Below are 18,531 nucleotides of genomic sequence, written 5' to 3'. Positions count from 1 at the left end.
ATGGGAATTGTAGTCCATCAACATGTGAAGGACCACAAGTTCCCCATCGCTGAATAAGCAGGAGGATCTTGAATCAGAGGCAGGAAGGGGGGGGGGGAGCCAGAGCAACAGGCAGAGAGAACTTCCAATAAATAAAGTGAAAGAAAGTTGCTGTTGGTCATGACTCTATGAATACAAATAAGGACGTTCCTGTAGCCTTGCATGTCTCCAGTGAAAGATACATATGCCTGGCATTGACAATTTAGAGTGGCTGCTACTGCAAGCCAATAGGAGCACAGGAAACTGCTTTAGATTGAGTCAGAACAGATCTGGGAGACCAGGGTTCATATCCCCACTTGTCCATGAAGCTCACTGGGTGACCTCAGGCCAGTCACTTACTCTCAGCCTAACCTACCTCACAAGGTTGTTGTGAGGATAAAGCGGGGGGGGGGGGGGGAGAGTTGCTATGCACACTACATTGAGCTCCTTGCAGGAAAGCTGGGATAAATAAATGAAATATATATGGTGCATATATTGCCTACCCTGACAGAGGGTCTCCAGCATTTGAGCCAGGAAATAAACATGGTTGCATTACGGTGGGGCAGAAGGAAGTCAAGGGTGAGGAGCTGTGGAGAAGGCCTAAGCAGCCCTTCCCTCCCCCACTAGAAGTACTCAGTCAACATGGGGAACCAGAAATGGCAGTTTTCCTCAGCCAGCCAGAGGCCCCAACCTCCTCCCTGCAAAACTCCCCCCTTTATGTTAAAGGAGCCCAGCTGGCAAATACTCACAGTCAATATTATTGCTGAGTACCCTGATGCATTGCTCATACAGAGACATCATCTTTGGGAGGTAGGCAGTCTTTGAGCCTGAGTACACCTGCATCTTGGAATTCAGCCTGCGTCCTGTGAAGCCAGCCTCGTCTTCCTCTGTGGGTGAGGACAGTACTGAGGGACAGGAGGAAAGTGAGATAAAAGCAGAGAAACAAGTCACTGTCAGTTCTCAGGATCCAGTACAGAGTTTAGGTAAATACAACACAAAGCTCAGACGGCTTGCTGAGTCCTTCCCAAGAAGACCTGCTGTCTCATTGCAGCAGGTCAATGATCTGCCTTAGATACCACTCCATCTCTAGCCCTTGGCCCAAAAGCTGCCACTGGGAAGCTGACAGCTCCTGAATCAGGAGCTCAGGTATGCGGATGAACCTGGAAGATTCCACATAGCAATCGCCATGATTTATTACAGGGATGGGAAACCAGTGGTGTTCTAGATGTCAGTAGACTGCATTTCCCATCAGCCTTTGCCAGCATGGTCAGCAGTCTGGAATTATGGGAGCTGCAGTGCAGCAACACCTGGAGGGCCACTGGTTTTCTAGGAGTCGACAGACCTATCATCCATTAATTTGTCTAGTTCTTTTTTAATAGACATGGCTCCCATAACATGACAATGAACTGTTTTTAATAGTAATTCACTTTAAATTGATGGAACACATGCCATTCTGATCCCAAGAGGTGGTTTATAAGTTCTCTTAATTACTATTATTATTACTACATAACTGTGAATTATTATTATCCTATGATTTCAGAGGGTTGGTGTGAAGAACATACAAAGCTGCCTCATACCTAGACAAACCATTGGCCGATCTAGCTCAGTGCTAGATTGGCAGTGGCTCTCCGGCATTTCAGAAAAGAGTCTTTTCCAAGCCCTACCTGAAGATGCCACAGATCGAATCTAGAACCTTCTGCATGTAAAGCAGATTCTCTACCACAGAGCTCCAGCCCTTCTTCCACTAATATCATAGTGACTAAAATGACTTAGAAGCAAAGAGCTTTTGAATGATGGTTCTCTATACCAGGCAACCAAAAGCAACACAGAAAACAAGGAGTATGCTGCATGGCAAAATACTGACAGAAGTGGAAATAAACCTCGCATGACCGAATCACGAATCAACGAAGTGAAACCCATGCCTGCATTTCAAAGCCAAACAGAGGTCAAGAATTGATCTCCAAGCTTGTTCAGAGGGGCACACCTTTTCCACAAGATCCTAATGACTTAAATTTTGAGTCCATCTATTTCTCAATCCAGCAGGCATATCGGAGGGCTAAGGTCCAAGGTACCTGAGTGCACCTTTCCCTAATACATCACGGGTAGTGAACATGTGGCACTCCAGATGCTGTGAGACTTCAACCCTCATCACCCCCAGCCAGCATGGCCAACGTTCAAGGTTTATGGGAGCTGGGAAGCCAATATCTGGAGTGCCACACATTCTCCACCCCTGCTGTACATTAAAATCTTCACATGACACCATTCTCTACACCCTTTGAGAGCGACTCAAGGCAGTGCCTTTCCAGCAGTGGCACCCAGGTGTGAAACCTCCTTCCCCAGGAGGACTGCATGCTGAGCTCTTTAGAGGCCTTGGGGGAAGAGCTATGGGGCATTTCTATTCCAAGAGCCTTTGGAAGGTAAGATTCCTCCAATAATCTCTGTATTGGGTATTTTCAGCACCTGCTTTTTACATTCTAATAGGGGTTTCGTTGTTGATGCTTTTAAAAGAATGGAGCTTTCTTAGAAAGGATTTTCTCAAGCAGATTCCATCCTTTTCTTAGCTCAGAAGTTACCTTTCCTTTTTGGCTGGGGAAGGGGCATCGATTCAATTGTAGGAAGAGGGCGGTAGTTGGCCTGGATTGGGGGCAAGGGGATGTCAGGAAGCGTTGGCACCACGTCAATGATCATCTGGAATAGAGGAGAAAACAAAGTGTTTAAGTTAAGGCAGCTCTGCAAAATAAAGTTCATGAAAGTGTTGCTAATCCGCTATAATATTTACTAGGCTTTCTTCTCACACACAGTCATTTGTGGCCCATGGATGTCCTGAAGGAAGACGGCAGGAGTGGGGAGAGAGCAAACACTTGTCTGCCTGGTTGCCTAAAGGCAGTTCTCTCTGCCCTCCAAATTGAAGAAGCCATACTGAATCAGACCACTGGTCCATTTAGCTCAGTACTGTCTACACTGACTGGCAGCAGCCTGTAAAGGGTGTGGCCTGGGACCTGAGGGAGGGTTCCAAGGCCAGATTTGGCCCTGAGGCTCCCCACCCTTGGGCTATACGAACCTATCAGCAGCTCTTCAGAGTCTCAGACATAAGGGTTATTTTTCTTTACATCACTTACTACTCGATCCATTAAACTGGAGATGCCAGGAACTGAACCAGGGATTCCCAGCATGCAAAGCATATTCACTACCAGTGACCTATGATCACCTCCCTTCCGCCGCTAGAAATGAGAGCAAATACAATCACATCCACTTAGTCTTCTTTTCAGTTCAAGTTGAGGCCAAAGGAAGTTGCTTGCTTATTTCCAATATTTATATACCAGCTAATGACTAGTCCTCTGGGTGGTTTACAAGTAAAAATTCTAAACATAAAATACAGTATGAAAAGAAAATCTAACACGGAATAAAACCAGCAACAGAGATTGACATCAGTGCAGCATTTAAAATAAAAGTGCAGTAAAATGTTTTGTTTGAAATTTTCTTCAAAGGAAAGATACAGCAAGTCCTACCCAGACGTGTATTTCCCTGCCAGTGCTGCCGCTCAAGGGGATCTCACGGGAGGCATTTTTATTTGGCCGCACTCTGCCCAGCCCCCATGACCTCATGCCATGCCAATTCATGCACTCCATACACCTGAAGCCATCGCTGTTAGGCAGTGTCAATTTTATTTCATTGCCCAACTGGTTGGCTTGCTCTGGTCTCTGTGGATTAGTGCCTGGAGAATATAGTGACCCCAAGAATACAGAAGTTAAGCAAGCTTTACACAATGTTGATGAGCCATTTTCAGGGTGAGGGAGGTGGCACTGTGCAGGCCGGGCAGTGGAATCTGTGGCCTTCCAGATGTTGTTGGACCACAACTCTCATCATCCTTGCCATTGGCTATGTTTGCTGGGGCTGCTGAGAATTGTAGTTCAGCAACATCTGGAGGGCCAAAGGTTCCCCATACATGCAATTATCCACTAACCATGAATCATCATTACATGTGAATAAGTCTGGGATGAAGACAAGGCAGATCCCATTTCCATGGATATTCTTCCTTATTCTCACAGCACTGTTCCATGAAGAAGTTCTATCCTCCTTCTGATTTACTAAAGCTAGCTTGCCCCTCAGTGTGCTGAAGCTAGATCAGGTACCAAACTGCATTTCCTAAGCAGAGAGCAGTTCTTTCTCTTTAATTCAGAATTTGGGGAGTTCAGAATTCACAGGAGCAAAACAGAGAGCAAGATGCACTGAGGCATTGGGGAGCAGAGGTGTCACAAGCCCTACACCACTTGCAATTATGCTGCAAAGGAGAAATCAAATCTTCAACAGTTGCTTTTTAGTAAGTTTATCAGAGGCTGGAGTCACCAAGAAGACATAGGGAACTTAGGGAGCTGCTTTATACTGAGTCAGATCAATGACCATGGGCCTATCTAGCTTGGCATTGTCTACACTGACTGGCAGCGACTATCCAGGGTCCCAGGCAAGAGTCCTTCTTCGCCCTACTTAGAGGTGCTGAGGATTGAACCCAGGACCTTCTGGGTTAAGGCAAAAGCTCTGTCAATGAGCTGAGGCCGCTCCCACAGCTAAATAGAAATTAAAAAGAGGGGAGCTACACCTTTTAATAAAACATCAAGAATAGAGTAAAATACAGTCTCTGATAAGTGTGCAAATGTTCAAGATGTAATTGCACTGCACTGCTTCCTCCCACATTGTTTTTGCTGCATTTGCAGCACTGGTGACCTCTCTGGGGTGCAAGCCTGGGCAGTATGTATGGAGGTCCTGGGCTGCCCAGAAGGTGCTAGACCACAGAGATAAGAGAGACCATATTTCACAAACAGATGGAGCACATGCAGAACCACCTCAAGATAAATGGTCTCCCCTTCCTCCTCATTAATAAGGTGAGGGTGTATGTAATCCCTTGGGAGACTGTCTCTGCACAAGTCTCGTTGAAATGAACAGCAGCACCCTAGAATGCTACTCCAGTTTCCCTTCCTCCAGAGCTGCCATGCCATGAGGCAGATCCACCTCTTTGCTGCCTTTGTGGATGCTCTCTACCTGCCATCTCTCCCCTTTCCTTATTGGAAAAGGCACTTATGAGCAAGTGACCCCTCAAGGGGAGAAGGTGCAATGTATCCCCAAAACATTGAGCTCACCTTTTTCGCTTTGGAAGCCCCCGACTGCTTCTTCTCACTGGCCTGCTTGTGTGTCTTCCTGCTCGTGTCAGAGCTCTTGGTGCTGGACTTGGAACCGTTCTGCTTGCCGTGCCCTTTGTCTTTTTCCGGGACAGGAGCCGTGGGCTTCACCACGTTCTTCTTCTTCTTCTTCTGCGGCTGGTCATAACTCAGGTAGGACTCGAAGGACATCTTCGGCTTCTCGTACTCATCCTCTGCGTCTCCCTCCCCATCGTTTGGAGGAGAGAAGTTGGCAGGTCTCTTGTTTGACTCGGAGGCCCTGGCTTTGCCCTCCAAGTTCTTGGAGCTGCCCGAGGCCTTCTTCTCCTTGCTCTTGGAGGGATCGCCCTCCAGCTTGCGCTTCTCTCGATCTCCAGGCAAAGTCTCCAGGCTGCCCAGCTTCACCTTCTCTGGCTTGACTCTCTCAGAGTCCTGGTGCTTTTGCTTCCTCAAGTGGTTGTCCAGCGTTTCCTCCAAGTCCACATGTGGCTTCTCCTTCTTGCTACTGCTGCTGCCGCCTTCTCTCTTCTTCTCTCGCTTGGTGCCGTCCAAGGCCTTCAGCCTCTCCTTGCTGCCCCCCACCATAGAAGAGTCTCGCAGGGGCTCTTTGGAGGAAGCCTTTAGCAGCCTCTCTGGGCTAAAAGCAGGCCCTTTCTCCTCCCCCTTGGCCTCCAGCCGCAGCTTCTCCTTGTGAGAAGACTTGTGCTCTTTGCTCCGACCCAAGCTGGCTTTCTCCTGGGAGTCACTGAAGCTCCTACTCTGGCTTCCCTCTTGCCTGTCCTGAAAGCCATGGCCCTTACTGGACTTCCGATTAAGGGACTTCTGCTCCCTTTCCTGGTCCTCAGCTCTACAGAGGTCCATGTACAGGTCCTGAGGGCTATCACTAGGCTCGGGCGAGGCCGCATGTCCATAGTCAGAGCATTCCTGGTCGGAGGAGAGAGCCGGGGACTCTCTGCCCCACGTCCTTTCCTCTGGAACATCATAGCTCAACGTCTCATGGGCTTTTTCGGGCTCATAATATCTCTTGGGCTTTTTTGCCCCACTGTCTGGCTCGTACGACTGGCTGCAGGAAGGCTGGTACGCCTCTGTGTAGTCCTGGTCGACCTCTTCATCCTCTTTGGGGGAAGGTTCCCTTTGCCGTTTCCTAGAGATGCTTCGGTCATAGCTGCGCTCTACAGGTTCGAGGTTAGGTCTTTGCAAAATAGAAAAGGAAAGAAGTAGTAGATCAGAAAAACCTGACATCAGAGCATTAAGTTACTTCTGAGGTTGGCCTCCCTCCCTTTACTGAGGTAGAAAAAGAATCCAGCCAAGGCTGTTGACTTCAGTGCCTCTGCGACAAGGGTGAGGAACCCCCAGCCCTCCAAGCACCGCTAGAGTATGACTCCCATCAGCCCCAGCCAACATAGCTAAGGGTGATGGGAGTTGCAGTCCAACAGCATTGGGAATGCCAGAGGCTCCCCATTCCTGTTCTACAATAGGCAGAATGCTGGAGATTTTTTGAGGCCAGGTTTCTAGCCCTTATGGCTGAAGATGGCGCCTGCGCATTTCCACATGTGTCTATGAAATATCCCTGCACTCAAGAAGCACAATGTATCTCTTCCTTCACCTTGACAGCCACTTATTTACTTTCTCACATGCCAACAGTCCAAGTACAGAATATGTCATTTGAAATACTGCAGAAGACAAAATGCAAGTGAACATGTTTGCTTAAACTGGTGTTCTACAGTCATCATTCAAAAGAGCCCAAAAAATTGGCACCCAGGTTCCATGATCACATACAATGCATAGGAAAAGGCAACACAGATGGTGCAACTCTCTGGGGTTTGAGTTACAGTTACGGTCTCACTCTCACACACTTAGTCACTGCCCTTCTTGAGCATAAGGGAGGGGAGGTCAGTCAACTTCGCCTTTGTTTCCAGCAGTTCTCAGTATCTGTTCTTTGTCCAGCAACAGCAGCGAGGCCAGTAATTCTTACTGCTGGGAGAAAGCGGTCAACGAGCCACGATAAAAATAAAAATAGTAATTAAAGACTCCAAGGAGCCCAAAGGGGTCATCACATGGAAAAAGTTTCCTGCTGCTATCTCTACATGAAAGTGCCTGTGCCAACTCTCAGCCAGTCTCTCCTGGAGGTGGGCTATTCCTGCTGTGACCCAATTCGGGACTGGGAACAACAGATTATTTGACTGCACACAATGCAGATTCAACAGATTACATGGCATCTGAGGAAGATGCCTACTATCCCTCTGGGTAAGTCTCATATAGCTAGCCTCGCTTCCTTCTATGCAGCATCACTTAGAGGTGGACAATTCTGCTGCCTGCCTCTAGAATGGGTGCAGCTGGACCATTCAAGCATTCCTGGTGGGGAGTTACAACCCATTGTGTTCTTCCAATCAGGACACATGCCCAGATCACCAATTCCTGCAGAAATACTAGTAACAGGAGGGTTTATCTTCTGAGGGAAGGTATCCATTAAATATATATTACAGCCTGCTTTCCAAATAAAAGCATATATGCACTGAAGTTCTCTAAAACAAACCAAGGCTTTCCTGTAAGAGTGGCATGTATGTTTAACTACAATGCCTGCAAGGAGTTCTATGAATGATCAAAAGGGAGAGAAACACCAGAGTGGACAAACTATTCATGGTGCTGGGGAAATGGACAGAGAGACTTTTCTCTCTCCCAGTTTCCCGGTTCTAGAACCCAGGGCCATGCAGAGGAGCCGAATGTTGGAAGAGTCAGGACAGGAAAAAGGAAGTGCTTCTTCACACAGCACAAAGTTAAAAGTATGGAATTCACCACCATAAGATGTAGTGGGGGCCAACTTGAATGGTTTTAAAAAGCATTCAGACAAATTTATTGAGGATAAAGCTGTCGGTCGCTATGCACAACCCTCCAGTATTGAAGGCAGCATGCTTCTGACATTTCTGGAAAGTCAAAAGGTGGAATGCACTTGGGTTCTTCTTGCAGTCTTCCCATAGGCATCTGATTGCCCACCGCAAAAACAGGATGCTGTGCTAGAGCGGCCTAATCCAACAGGCCCCTTCTAACCTTCCTAATGCTTACAAGGCAGATCAGAGATGAACCAGAATCCCCTGTGCTATGGAACAAAGGCAGCTGCCTTGTACCAAGCTCATATTATCACTACACAGAATGGGTGATATTCAAGCAGTAGACCCATGGAGATTAATAAACCTAAGTTAGTCATGCCTGTTAATTTCTATGAGTCTACTTTGAGTAGGACTAACATTGGCTATAACCCAAAGTTAGCACCTCTCCAGGGTTTCCAATAGAGAAGGTCCTTTCCCAGTGCTACCTGGAGATGCCAGAGATTGAGAGACAGGAAACTCTACACCCCAAGAATGTGCTGTACCACCAAGTACCCCAAAAGAGCAGGGATTCCTGGACTCTAGCCCACACTGCTTTGGGCTTACTTGCTTGGTCCCTACCTGGTCAGCCACAATCAACGTAAGAAACGCGGGTATCTTTCAAATTATTCTGAGGCATGAAATGACTTCAGCTGATGAATTACAAGTCCCCAGATGTCATCTGGTATAAGAGGTCATCAAAGAACAGAATTAGGGGATAGGTCTGGCTTACCGTTCCACTTCCTGTGGGACTGGCACTAGCTTTTTCCACCTTGCCACCAAATTCTTGGCAAACTCTCCAACCTGTTCGTGTTTCCGTAAACCGTTCACAGTTTTCCCCACTCCAGTCTCCTGCAGAAGGGATACAGAAAACCTCAAGTTTTGACCATCATTGATCGCCAATGTGTATTTCTTTTAGGTTTGTGTATATCCAGTCACATCCTGGCAGGTAACATGTCCAATCCCCCCAAGTACATAAAATAAAGCTCGTTTGTTTTTACCCCATCTTTCACTCTCAAAAGGGAGCCCAAAACAGTTAAATTAAAAACATCAAAACACAACCAAATAAAAAAACCACTACAAATAAAATATGAAAGAATCCTTTGCTTGGTTCTCAATTTGGGAGAAATTACTGAGATATTGTGAGAATCCTTGAGATTAGGAATGATGCTAAGGGTCAGACAAAAAGCCACCGGAGCTCATTTTGGCTTCCACCTGTTTAATCCTAAAGGTGGTGCATACCCTCAGTGATGCACTGCACATCTGGGAATAAGAAGTGCTGTTATCAAAAGAGGTCTTACCAGAAGGATATCAACCGTAATAGGCAACTCTGAAAGCCGCTTCAAACTCTTCATCAGCTGCAGGGACAAAAACGAAAAGGGAGTGAGGCGTCCGCCAATCAAAGGGAGTTCTGTTTTGTAGCAACAAAGCAGGAAGGGCACAAGAAAACAAATCCATCCAGCTTCTATGATGGCAGCCACACAGAGGGAAATTAAGTCCTGCTGAACAAGAATACTCACACTTTTTTGTGGGCAAACGATGCAGAACAAGGAATCCTGAAGATGCAGCAAAAGGCAGCCCCATTGAAGCTCTCCTCTAATTTGAATTACTGGAGCACAGCAAGCTTCCTAGCATCTCAAGGCAGGTGGCGCTCTGACTTTAACCCTCCACTGCTGTGGCTTTTCTGCAAAGGCAGCATGGCCAGGACCAGAAGCTGGCAGAGTCAAGGAGTTGCCTAGACCTGCTTAGGTGGTCCGGATGCTGCAGCTAGTGTAATATACAGCAGCTAAGCTAGTGGGAAGGACCATGTGCCACTGGTCCCAAATGCACTGCATGGCCTGCCCAGGAGCTACCTGGCCCAATTCAAGATGTCTGTACTAGCATACAAAGCCCTAACTGGCTGAGGACCCAGGTACCTAAAAGAACACCTTCCCACAATATCAACCATCTCGGAGCCGATGATTGGCAGTTGTGACCTTGGTGGCAGTATCACCATTAGATGCTGCCCGGTTGCCACTGACTCGTGACAGGGCCTTTTCGGTGGTGGTTCTCCAATTTGTGGAATGCCCTCCCTGGTGAGGCATGCCCATCTCCCCGCATTATTAAGTTTCAGGAAAAGTTTGAGCGTATTCCTGTTTAAGCAGGCATCTGATGGCTGAAAAATACTGTTCTTGGCAACCTTGAAATTGTTAGCCATGAGGACATGCAACTATTTAAAAAATGTTTTTCTATGCTCTTATTTATTTATTTAATCCACCTTCTACCACAAGGTCCCAGGAAAGGTAGCAACAATAAATTAATACAAATAAAAATCAAATAAAAGAGTTACAGCTGTAAAACAAAAAAAGTGGGGGGGGGGGGACCAGTTCCATATGTATAGAACATTTTTTTAAAAATCTACATATAAAAACAGTTCCAATGCCGTCATAGGCTGGGATAAAGATCTCCACTTAAAAGAGTTGCCGAAAGAAGAATGTCTTCAGTAGGCGCCAAAAAGTCAACATAGTCAGTGCCTGTCTTAGTATGTATTGGAAGGAATTCTATCACGCTCAATGGACCTCCTAATAAGACAGTATCCACAGGAGGCCCTCTCCTGCAGAACCCAGTGATTGGTTGGGTGCAGAAGGGGCGAGACTATCTTTTAGGCACCCTGGTCCCAAGCTGTACAGGGCTTTGCACACTAGTACCTTGAACTTAAGCTTGCTGGCAAACTGGCAGCCAGAGCAATTCTTTCAGCAGCAGTGAAACACGGTGGTGATAGTTTGCCCCAAATAGTCAACTTGCCAATTTCTGCACCAGCTGCAGCTTCTGGGCCAACCTCAAGGACAGTATGCATTGCTGATGGAGTCTCTGACGGGTTGTTTCTTTTTTTACTTATCTTTAGGTGCGTTGTTTTGCAGCTTTGTTTGCCGCCATGGGCTGCTTTTGGAGTAAGGGTGAGATAGATGGATAGATAGATAGATGATAGATAGATAGATAGATAGATAGATAGATAGATAGATAAGAAAGAGACCTACTGAGGGCTGCACCATCTTGAATCAAGCACTATCTATCATGGATGCTTTTGCTGTGGCTCCTGCATTGCAGCAAGTTAGGCTAGATGACCCTTGTGTCCCTCCTCACTCTACACTTCTATGATTCTATGACTCAAACTGTGTGATGCCTAGTAAGGTCAGTAACCTCAATGGGCTACTCTGAGGAAGACTAACACTGTATACAATGCCACGAATACATTCTATTTATGCCCCACCAACCACTAATAATTTCCATGCAATCTTTGAAGGCAATCCCATGCAGTAGTCTAACCTGAAGGTTACCATAGAATGGATAACTGAAGCCAGGCTATTTTTGCCCAGCTAAGGCTGCTGGGGGGCAGGGATTGAACCTGGGGTGTCCTGCAGGAAAGGCAGATGCTCTGCTTCTAAGCTGCAGCCCTTCCCCAAACGCAAGGCTCCTGTATTTATAACAATTGTGGAGCAGAGGGAATTCTTCCAAGGGGAGAGTGCCTTTTCGTGGGTGAAAAAGCAGCATCTATCCAAATCTCTTGCTTTACACAACTGTTTTGAGAAAAATTCCGCCCACCTCCTTCCCATCTGCCAAGTCTAAAAACAAAAGGGAGACGTGGCCTCAAAGGTGCAGAGTCTCATTTGGGCCAATGTGGCACTGCTCTTTCTTCAGCAAGGGGGTTGTAAGTTATGTTCACAGTAGACCTATGGAAATTAATGTGTTAGCCATGTCCATTATTTGCAATGGATCTACTCCGAGTCGGACCAACACTGGTTACAATCCGAAGATATTTTAACAGGATAATTGTACAAACTCGCTTACTGAATGGATCTAAACTTCAAAGGGAGCCCATCCAATTGTCTTGTCATTTGTTCTTTTATTGCAGTTTTGTTTATAGATGGTCTAAAGAAGAGCTGCACGAGTTAAAATGTGCCGTGCCAAATTATTTACTCTCGGTGCAGCCAGATATCTGCTCCTTTTCTCTCCTGCAGCTGGTCGACCTCTCTCTCTCTAGCTCTCTTCAGAAAGAAGACCAAACTAACAAAGCAAAAAAGAAAACATTGGTGTTGCCACTAGTGCCCGCTATCTTTGTTTAAGGGAAGGGCCGTGGCTCAGCTGCAGAGCATCCGCTTTGCACACAGAACATTCCCCAGTATCTCCAGGTAGAAGGGGGAGAGACTCCCTGCCTGAAACCATAGAGCAGCTGCCAAGAGGTATGGATGACACTAAGCTAGATGGACCAATGGACCGACTTCATATGTCAACTTCCTATCTTCCCCTGTTCAGCCCCTTAGCTAAAGCCAGAGCTCTACCTCTTCCAGAAACCAGTCTGGAAGCAAAAGACCAGAGTCAGGCAAAATGTTTCACAAGCCGTAAAGAACTTCTGCAACTCAGACCACTGAGCGACATTTTCTGAGCCATCCATGTACACAAATGCACTTGCCCAACCCTGGATTAGCAGCTCAATGGCAAAATTTCAGTTAGAGATCAAACTCCTTTCAGACTTTTATTTGCAGCCAGGGCTGCATGTGTTCTGCATGCCATCAGGTCAAGCATGTATTTGCACAGTCTGGTGTCTAGCACTTAGACCTGCATCTAACAGCATGGCTCCAAACAGAAAAAAAGGGGGGGGAGCATGTAAGGAAACAAATAAGAAAATGCTTCATAAAGCATCAGAGACAGAGGTGGAACAATGTACCCACAAGCCCCAACTGGCCAAAGAACTCCCATCTCTGGGGTCTTCAGTCCTTTTTGTCACCTTACCACTTCAGCCTTTCGCCCAAAAGAGAAATAAACATCTTTGAAAACTGTCTGGAAGCAAAAATAAAACTACAAACTGTGTAATCATTTATGCTAAGCCCAAAATTAGAGTTTCTGTTACGCAAAATCTGGTAGAGTGAAGAATAAAGGCATACAACCAGCTTATTTAAAAAGAAAAGTACGAGAATAAAGTATGGGTGGGGATTTAATACAGATGACACAACAACAAAAGGGCAATAGAAAAGAGGATTTACAGCAGGGGTGGCCTTCCAGATGTTTTTGGACTACGACTCCCATCAGCCCTGATCGCCAGGTAAGGGCTGGTGTGAGTTCTATTCCAACAATACTTCCACTTTGCTGGGTTTTATAAAACATGCAAAATCCCTATCTCCTGGACAACAGACATAAAGCCTCATGGGGCGGGGGAGGAGAGGCAAGGGTCCACCTGAGGTGTTAGCATTTGAGAGGAAGGAGAAAGAATGCCCTCCTGTCCCTTTTTCCTCATGTGTCATAAGCCTGAGGGCAGTGAACCACTTACTACTGATTTTTCTAACTGCTCTGGAAGCCTTATTAGCTAAAAGGCAAAGAAGAAATTATTTCAATAAAATCCCCACCTGGGAACCTCAGGACCATGTAGTTCAGCACAGTGTTCTTCAAACTTGGGTCCCAAGATATTGTACTAAAACTCCCATCATTCCTGCCCATTGACTAAGCTAGCCAGGGATGATGAGAGTTGTAATGTCTGGAGACCCGAGATTGTTCAACACTGGTCTACATGAGTATGTAAGTCCCTTTTTTTCTAAATTGCAGTCCTCTCACCTTGATGATTTATGAAGACTCTAACTAGAAAATCTGTTGCAAGAATAAAATCAAGTTTTTGCTAAAAGCAGCAAAATTATTTGATTTTGCTTTTCCAAGCTTCTTCCCAAGAAGCTTATATTACTGGTTTCTGGACTTTGCACTGGACAAAGCTCACAGAATTTTTCAGGATGAAGGGTGAACACAGACGGTCCTTTTACCAAGTGGTATCAGCTATCACGGTACACATGCTGCCATATGGCACAACTAGTTGCCTGTATGACAAGACCTTGGCCAAACATCTGCACCCATTCAGAAAGTCAACAAAACAGGAAAGAGCACACACATCTTATCATTTGCCTGGATATTACAGACCACCCTGATGTCTCACATGGTAACAGGTACACTATGATAAGTTGCCATTTTGGATGGTTGGCACCCACCCCCTAATGAGTAGGTCTAGGACCTTCATATTTTTATTTAAGCAGAAGCCAATATTTTATAGGGCACACACCAGATTCTAGCTGTGCATGCCATTTCCCACCCCCTCTCACAAATACACTGAGCAGATGATAGAAAAAGCATACTTGTGGACATGCAGATTAATAAGAATTAAGCTGGGGTGGGGGAGCATTGGAACTTTCCTTTTCACACCTATGGATTTCTTTTTTATAAATTGTTGCAAGAACCAGGCACTTTTTTAAAAAATAACATTTTACATATAAATCAAAAAGCATTTTTGACCTGGTTCGAAACCCCCAAGTCTATAGTACTGTAGTTCCCAGAATTCCCAAGGAGCAGGGTCATCTGATTTTAAGGAATCTCTAGGTAAAAATGCAACTCACATTGCTAAGCAAACCTAAAACCCATAAAATACAAGAAGCACTTCTAGATACAAAGTTGCTTTCACTTCGTGGTTTAATGGGGTGCACTAGAGATATGGTGCTTTCCCTCTAGCACTTAATGTGCTCCAGAACATGGTGTGCAATGCATCTGATCTCTCCGGTAACCTTATTTTAAATCAGTTCAATGCAAAGACATGATGAGGTATTCAGCAGACACCAAAGTTATATTGATTTGCCAGAATAACCCTCTTTTATGAGTCCAGGAAAAAGAAATCCAGCCCTTTCCTCTAAATTATTCACAGAGCCACTCACCATATCCCATGCCTGGCCCCCCCCCCCCCCACTTTACATCCCCAATCAGCACATAATGAAAATCACTTAGCTTAGCTTAGTTGCCCGTTTGCACACTTTAACCATTTTGGGGATGCATGTAAACATGATGGTTAAAATCAGCGCTTTTTTCTTTAAAAATGTTTAGGGGTACTCTCATTTTCCTACTCATATTGAAATACTGTCCATCAATGAAGCCAAACTTAGATTCACAAAATGTTTAGGGATATGCGTCCCCCTGCGTCCCCCCAGGAAAAAAGCACTGTTTAAAATTAATAAGGATATATTCTACTTTTTGGTCAGCACACCTAAAGTAGCTGCAACTACAAAATCAAATGGTGGTTATGAGTCCACATTTGTGCAGAGGGATTTATAAAATTTTGCCTTGCTTCGGATATCTCCAGCAACCCCCTCGATGTGGGGGTAAACCCAACAACCTCCTCGCTTCCCTCTTTACACTGCACATATGATGATTTTATTTGACAGATCGACCCTTTCATAGGTCCACAGCGACAACCCGCACACCATTCATCAGCACACACTGAAAAGGGGGTTCAGGAAACACACTGGAAACGGGGCTTGAGGTCAGAGCCCTCATTGCAACCACCCCGGTTCAGAGTTCAACCAGGGTGTCGTGGGGCGTCGCGGGGAGGGGGGAGGCGTAGAATAACTTAAGACACGTTAAGGTACATGCCCTTGGAAACGGAACTCTGCTGACTGCCACCCTACTTCGGGGGAAAAGACCCTGGACCCCCTGGTCTTTCCATCTTCCCGGTGTGAAAAAGTCCAAGCCTGCCCCAAATTCATAATTTGAGTAGGGGGTGGGATCCCTTAGTCCAGATCACCTGGATCCATACTAGGGAGCCACCCCGCCACATCCCACCGACCTCCTCCGAGTCGCCCCCCCTCCTTCTCAAGGACCCCTCCCCAGTTCTCGTCTCCTTTGCTGTGTGGCCCTTACAAGCGGGGCCCCCTCTTTGTCCACCCAGTTAGCCAGAGTTCCCCAAACCACTCGGCTACCAGAGGACCCACCCGCCACCTTTGCTTCGCCCTCCCCTTCAGGGGGTCCTTTACCTTCTTGGGCTCCGAACTGCCCGTGAGCCGCGACTGCAGCTTCCCTACAACTTCTAGCACCGACTCCGCCATTTTTACTGCTGGCGAGGCCTCTCCTCGGCGGAAGTGGCTGCTGCTTCACCGTCTACCCAGGAGGACTCGGGGCTTCCCTCCTTCCGAACCTTTACTCCCTCGCTTCCTTTTTTTTCGCGCCGCCATGTTTGCTCCGGGCAAAAAAAGAAGACGGTGGTCAAAAGAAGGGCCAGTAAGCCGTTCTCTTCCATAGGTCGGCTCCACCATCTTAGAAGCTGGCAAGTTGCTTCGAAACCGAGAAAGGTAGAGAGGGACAAAAATCGCCATCTCGGATCAGGGCGAAGCTCGAAAAACAGCTGAAGGGATAACGGGTTGGAATCCTCTCATCTTGGAGAAGGGCAAGAAGTTTCCTTGCTGAGGTGCAGCCGCCATCTTGCGTGCTGGCAAGAACCTACTCTCCTCATATGTTCTCAGCCTGGAGTCGATTGCTGAGGTTTTTCGTGCCTTTTCACATAGTATGAAAACGCCAGGATTTCAGCTTTACTGAGTAAATAGCTCAGATAAGAAAATTACTATACAATATACTTTTAATGGGGTGGTGTTTTGTTTTAAAAGTCTTTTTTCCACTGCAATTTGTGGGAAATGCTTTCAGAAATCTCCATCTGTTATCAACTGAGAATTTGTTGCATATTAGCCTTTTCTCCATCCTAATCCATTCTTGGGGTTCCCTCTCCCTCCAAAGCATCAGGAGCAAACAAAACTGTCTCTACAGGGCCAGAACCATTCAGGGAGCTCGAAGCCTAGTGCTGCCAATGGGGCCCTACCCAGACCCCAACTCTCACACATACTCTTTTCCCACTGCATGGCAGCAATAGACCTCATTTCCTATTCAAAAGTGGATCTGCCACCCACCCCTAAAGTAGCCAGACAGGCCCCCAACACAAACAGCAATGAACTGCAGCATAGCTGGGCTAGGCCAGTGATCAGTCCTTCTGCTGAGCCCTGGATAGTTCCCAACCAGACCAACTGCTGGTCCTGTGTCTGCATCAACAAACCCCAAAACTGGAATTTAAGTACAGTGGTACCTCTGGTTACGAACACTTCTTGTTACGAACGCTTCAGGTTACAAGCTCCGCTAACCCGGAAGTAGCTATTCCTGGTTGTGAACTTTGCCCCAGGATGCGAACACAAATCGTGCGCTGGCGCGCACACAACAAGAGGCCCCATTAGCGAAAGTGTGCCTCAGGATAAGAACAGTTTCAGCTTAAGAACAGACCTCCGGAACGAATTAAGTTCGTAACCAGAGGTACCACTGTAAGGAAAGAACAAGACTGGTTACTCCTCTTACAACAGTGCTTATCCTTGGCATGGGGAAATGTGTGGCCTTCCAGCTCTTGTGAGTCATCTTCCAAGTGTCCCTGTTTTTCAGGGATGTCCCTGATTTACAGAAGCCGTCCCGGTTTCTGATTTGATCCCAGAATGTCCTGATTTTCCTTAGGACGTCCCAATTTTCACTGGAGAAATGTTGGAGGGTATGGAGTTATCCAACCCCCGAGCTGTCTGAAGGCAATCCTTTATAGGGATGTTGTTTTTTAATGTTTAATGTTTTATTATTATTATTATTGTTGTTGTTGTTGTTATATGTTGGAAGCTGTCCAGAGTGCTGGGGCAACTCAGTAAGATATGTGGGGTATAAATAGTAAAATTATCATTATGGAATGGCCCAAATGGGATGTCCCTATTTTCACTGGAGAAATGTTGGAGGGTATGCTATGGCTGGTGATGGGAGAATCCAATAATGGAGAGCCACAGGTTCCTCATTCTTGATTTGCCTCTTATTTCAGCTTTCCCCAACCTAATACCCTCCATCAACCCCAACCAGGTCAGGGACACAGGTGGCACTGTGGTCTAAACCACCGAGCCTCTTGAGCTTGCTGATCGAAAGGTTGGCAGTTCGAATCCCCATGATGGTGTGAGCTCCCGTTGCTTTGTCCCAGCTCCTGCCAACCTAGCAGTTGAAAAGCATTCCAGTGCAAGTAGATACAGTAAATAGGTAGCACTGAGGTGGGAAGGTAAATGGCGTTTTCATGCACTCTTGTTTCCATCACAGTGTTCTGTTGCACCAGAAGTGGTTTAGTCATGCTGGCCACATGACCCGGAAAGCTGTCTGTGGTCCAACGCCGGCTCCCTCAGCCTGAAAGTGAAATGAGCACCGCAAACCGAGTCGCCTTTGACTGGACTTTACCATCTAGGGGTCCTTTATCTTTTTACCTTCTAAGACAGACAAATCTAAAACATATGGAGGGCTATAGGTAGGTTCCTTATCCCTGATTTTACCTCTTACTTCTTCATATGATACAAAATTAATTTACAGATCTCACCATCACAAGATGTGGCAATGAATCTGTGGTCTGATCCAGTGGGACACTTCTTATGAACTGAGCTTTGTTCATGATAAAATTATGAGAAGCAGGGCCCTCTATTTCTTTTCCCAGGATGAGCCGCTTGCTTTTTAAAGAGATGATGATGTGCGGTGCCACTGCTGCCTAAGAACATAAGATGAACCTGCAGGATCAGACCAAAGGCTCAACTAGTCCAGCATCCTGTTTTCACAATGGCTGACCCACTGTCTGTGGAAAGCCTGCATGCTGGACATGAGTGCAACAGCAC

The 18,531-nt window shown here is 46.4% G+C and overlaps 1 protein-coding gene across 1 annotated transcript in view; it reads right to left on the bottom strand.

Annotated features, from left to right (window-relative positions):
- ELOA (elongin A) overlaps nucleotides 1-17,014 on the bottom strand; it is a 29,777-nt gene extending 12,763 nt beyond the window's left edge. The window contains exons 1-6 of the mRNA XM_083455073.1: nucleotides 15,850-17,014; nucleotides 9,337-9,393; nucleotides 8,769-8,887; nucleotides 5,154-6,363; nucleotides 2,592-2,706; nucleotides 768-923 (exon numbers count right to left, since the gene is read on the bottom strand). Coding sequence (XP_083311199.1) covers nucleotides 768-923; nucleotides 2,592-2,706; nucleotides 5,154-6,363; nucleotides 8,769-8,887; nucleotides 9,337-9,393; nucleotides 15,850-15,921 — 1,729 coding nt within the window. The 5' untranslated portion in view covers nucleotides 15,922-17,014. The remainder of the gene's footprint in view (nucleotides 1-767; nucleotides 924-2,591; nucleotides 2,707-5,153; nucleotides 6,364-8,768; nucleotides 8,888-9,336; nucleotides 9,394-15,849) is intronic.
- Nucleotides 17,015-18,531: the final 1,517 nt, after the last annotated feature.

This window comes from Podarcis tiliguerta (assembly GCF_965153285.1).
Source record: "Podarcis tiliguerta genome assembly, chromosome: 8".
NCBI lineage: Eukaryota > Metazoa > Chordata > Lepidosauria > Squamata > Lacertidae > Podarcis > Podarcis tiliguerta.
This window is presented reverse-complemented; position numbering and strand designations above follow the sequence as displayed.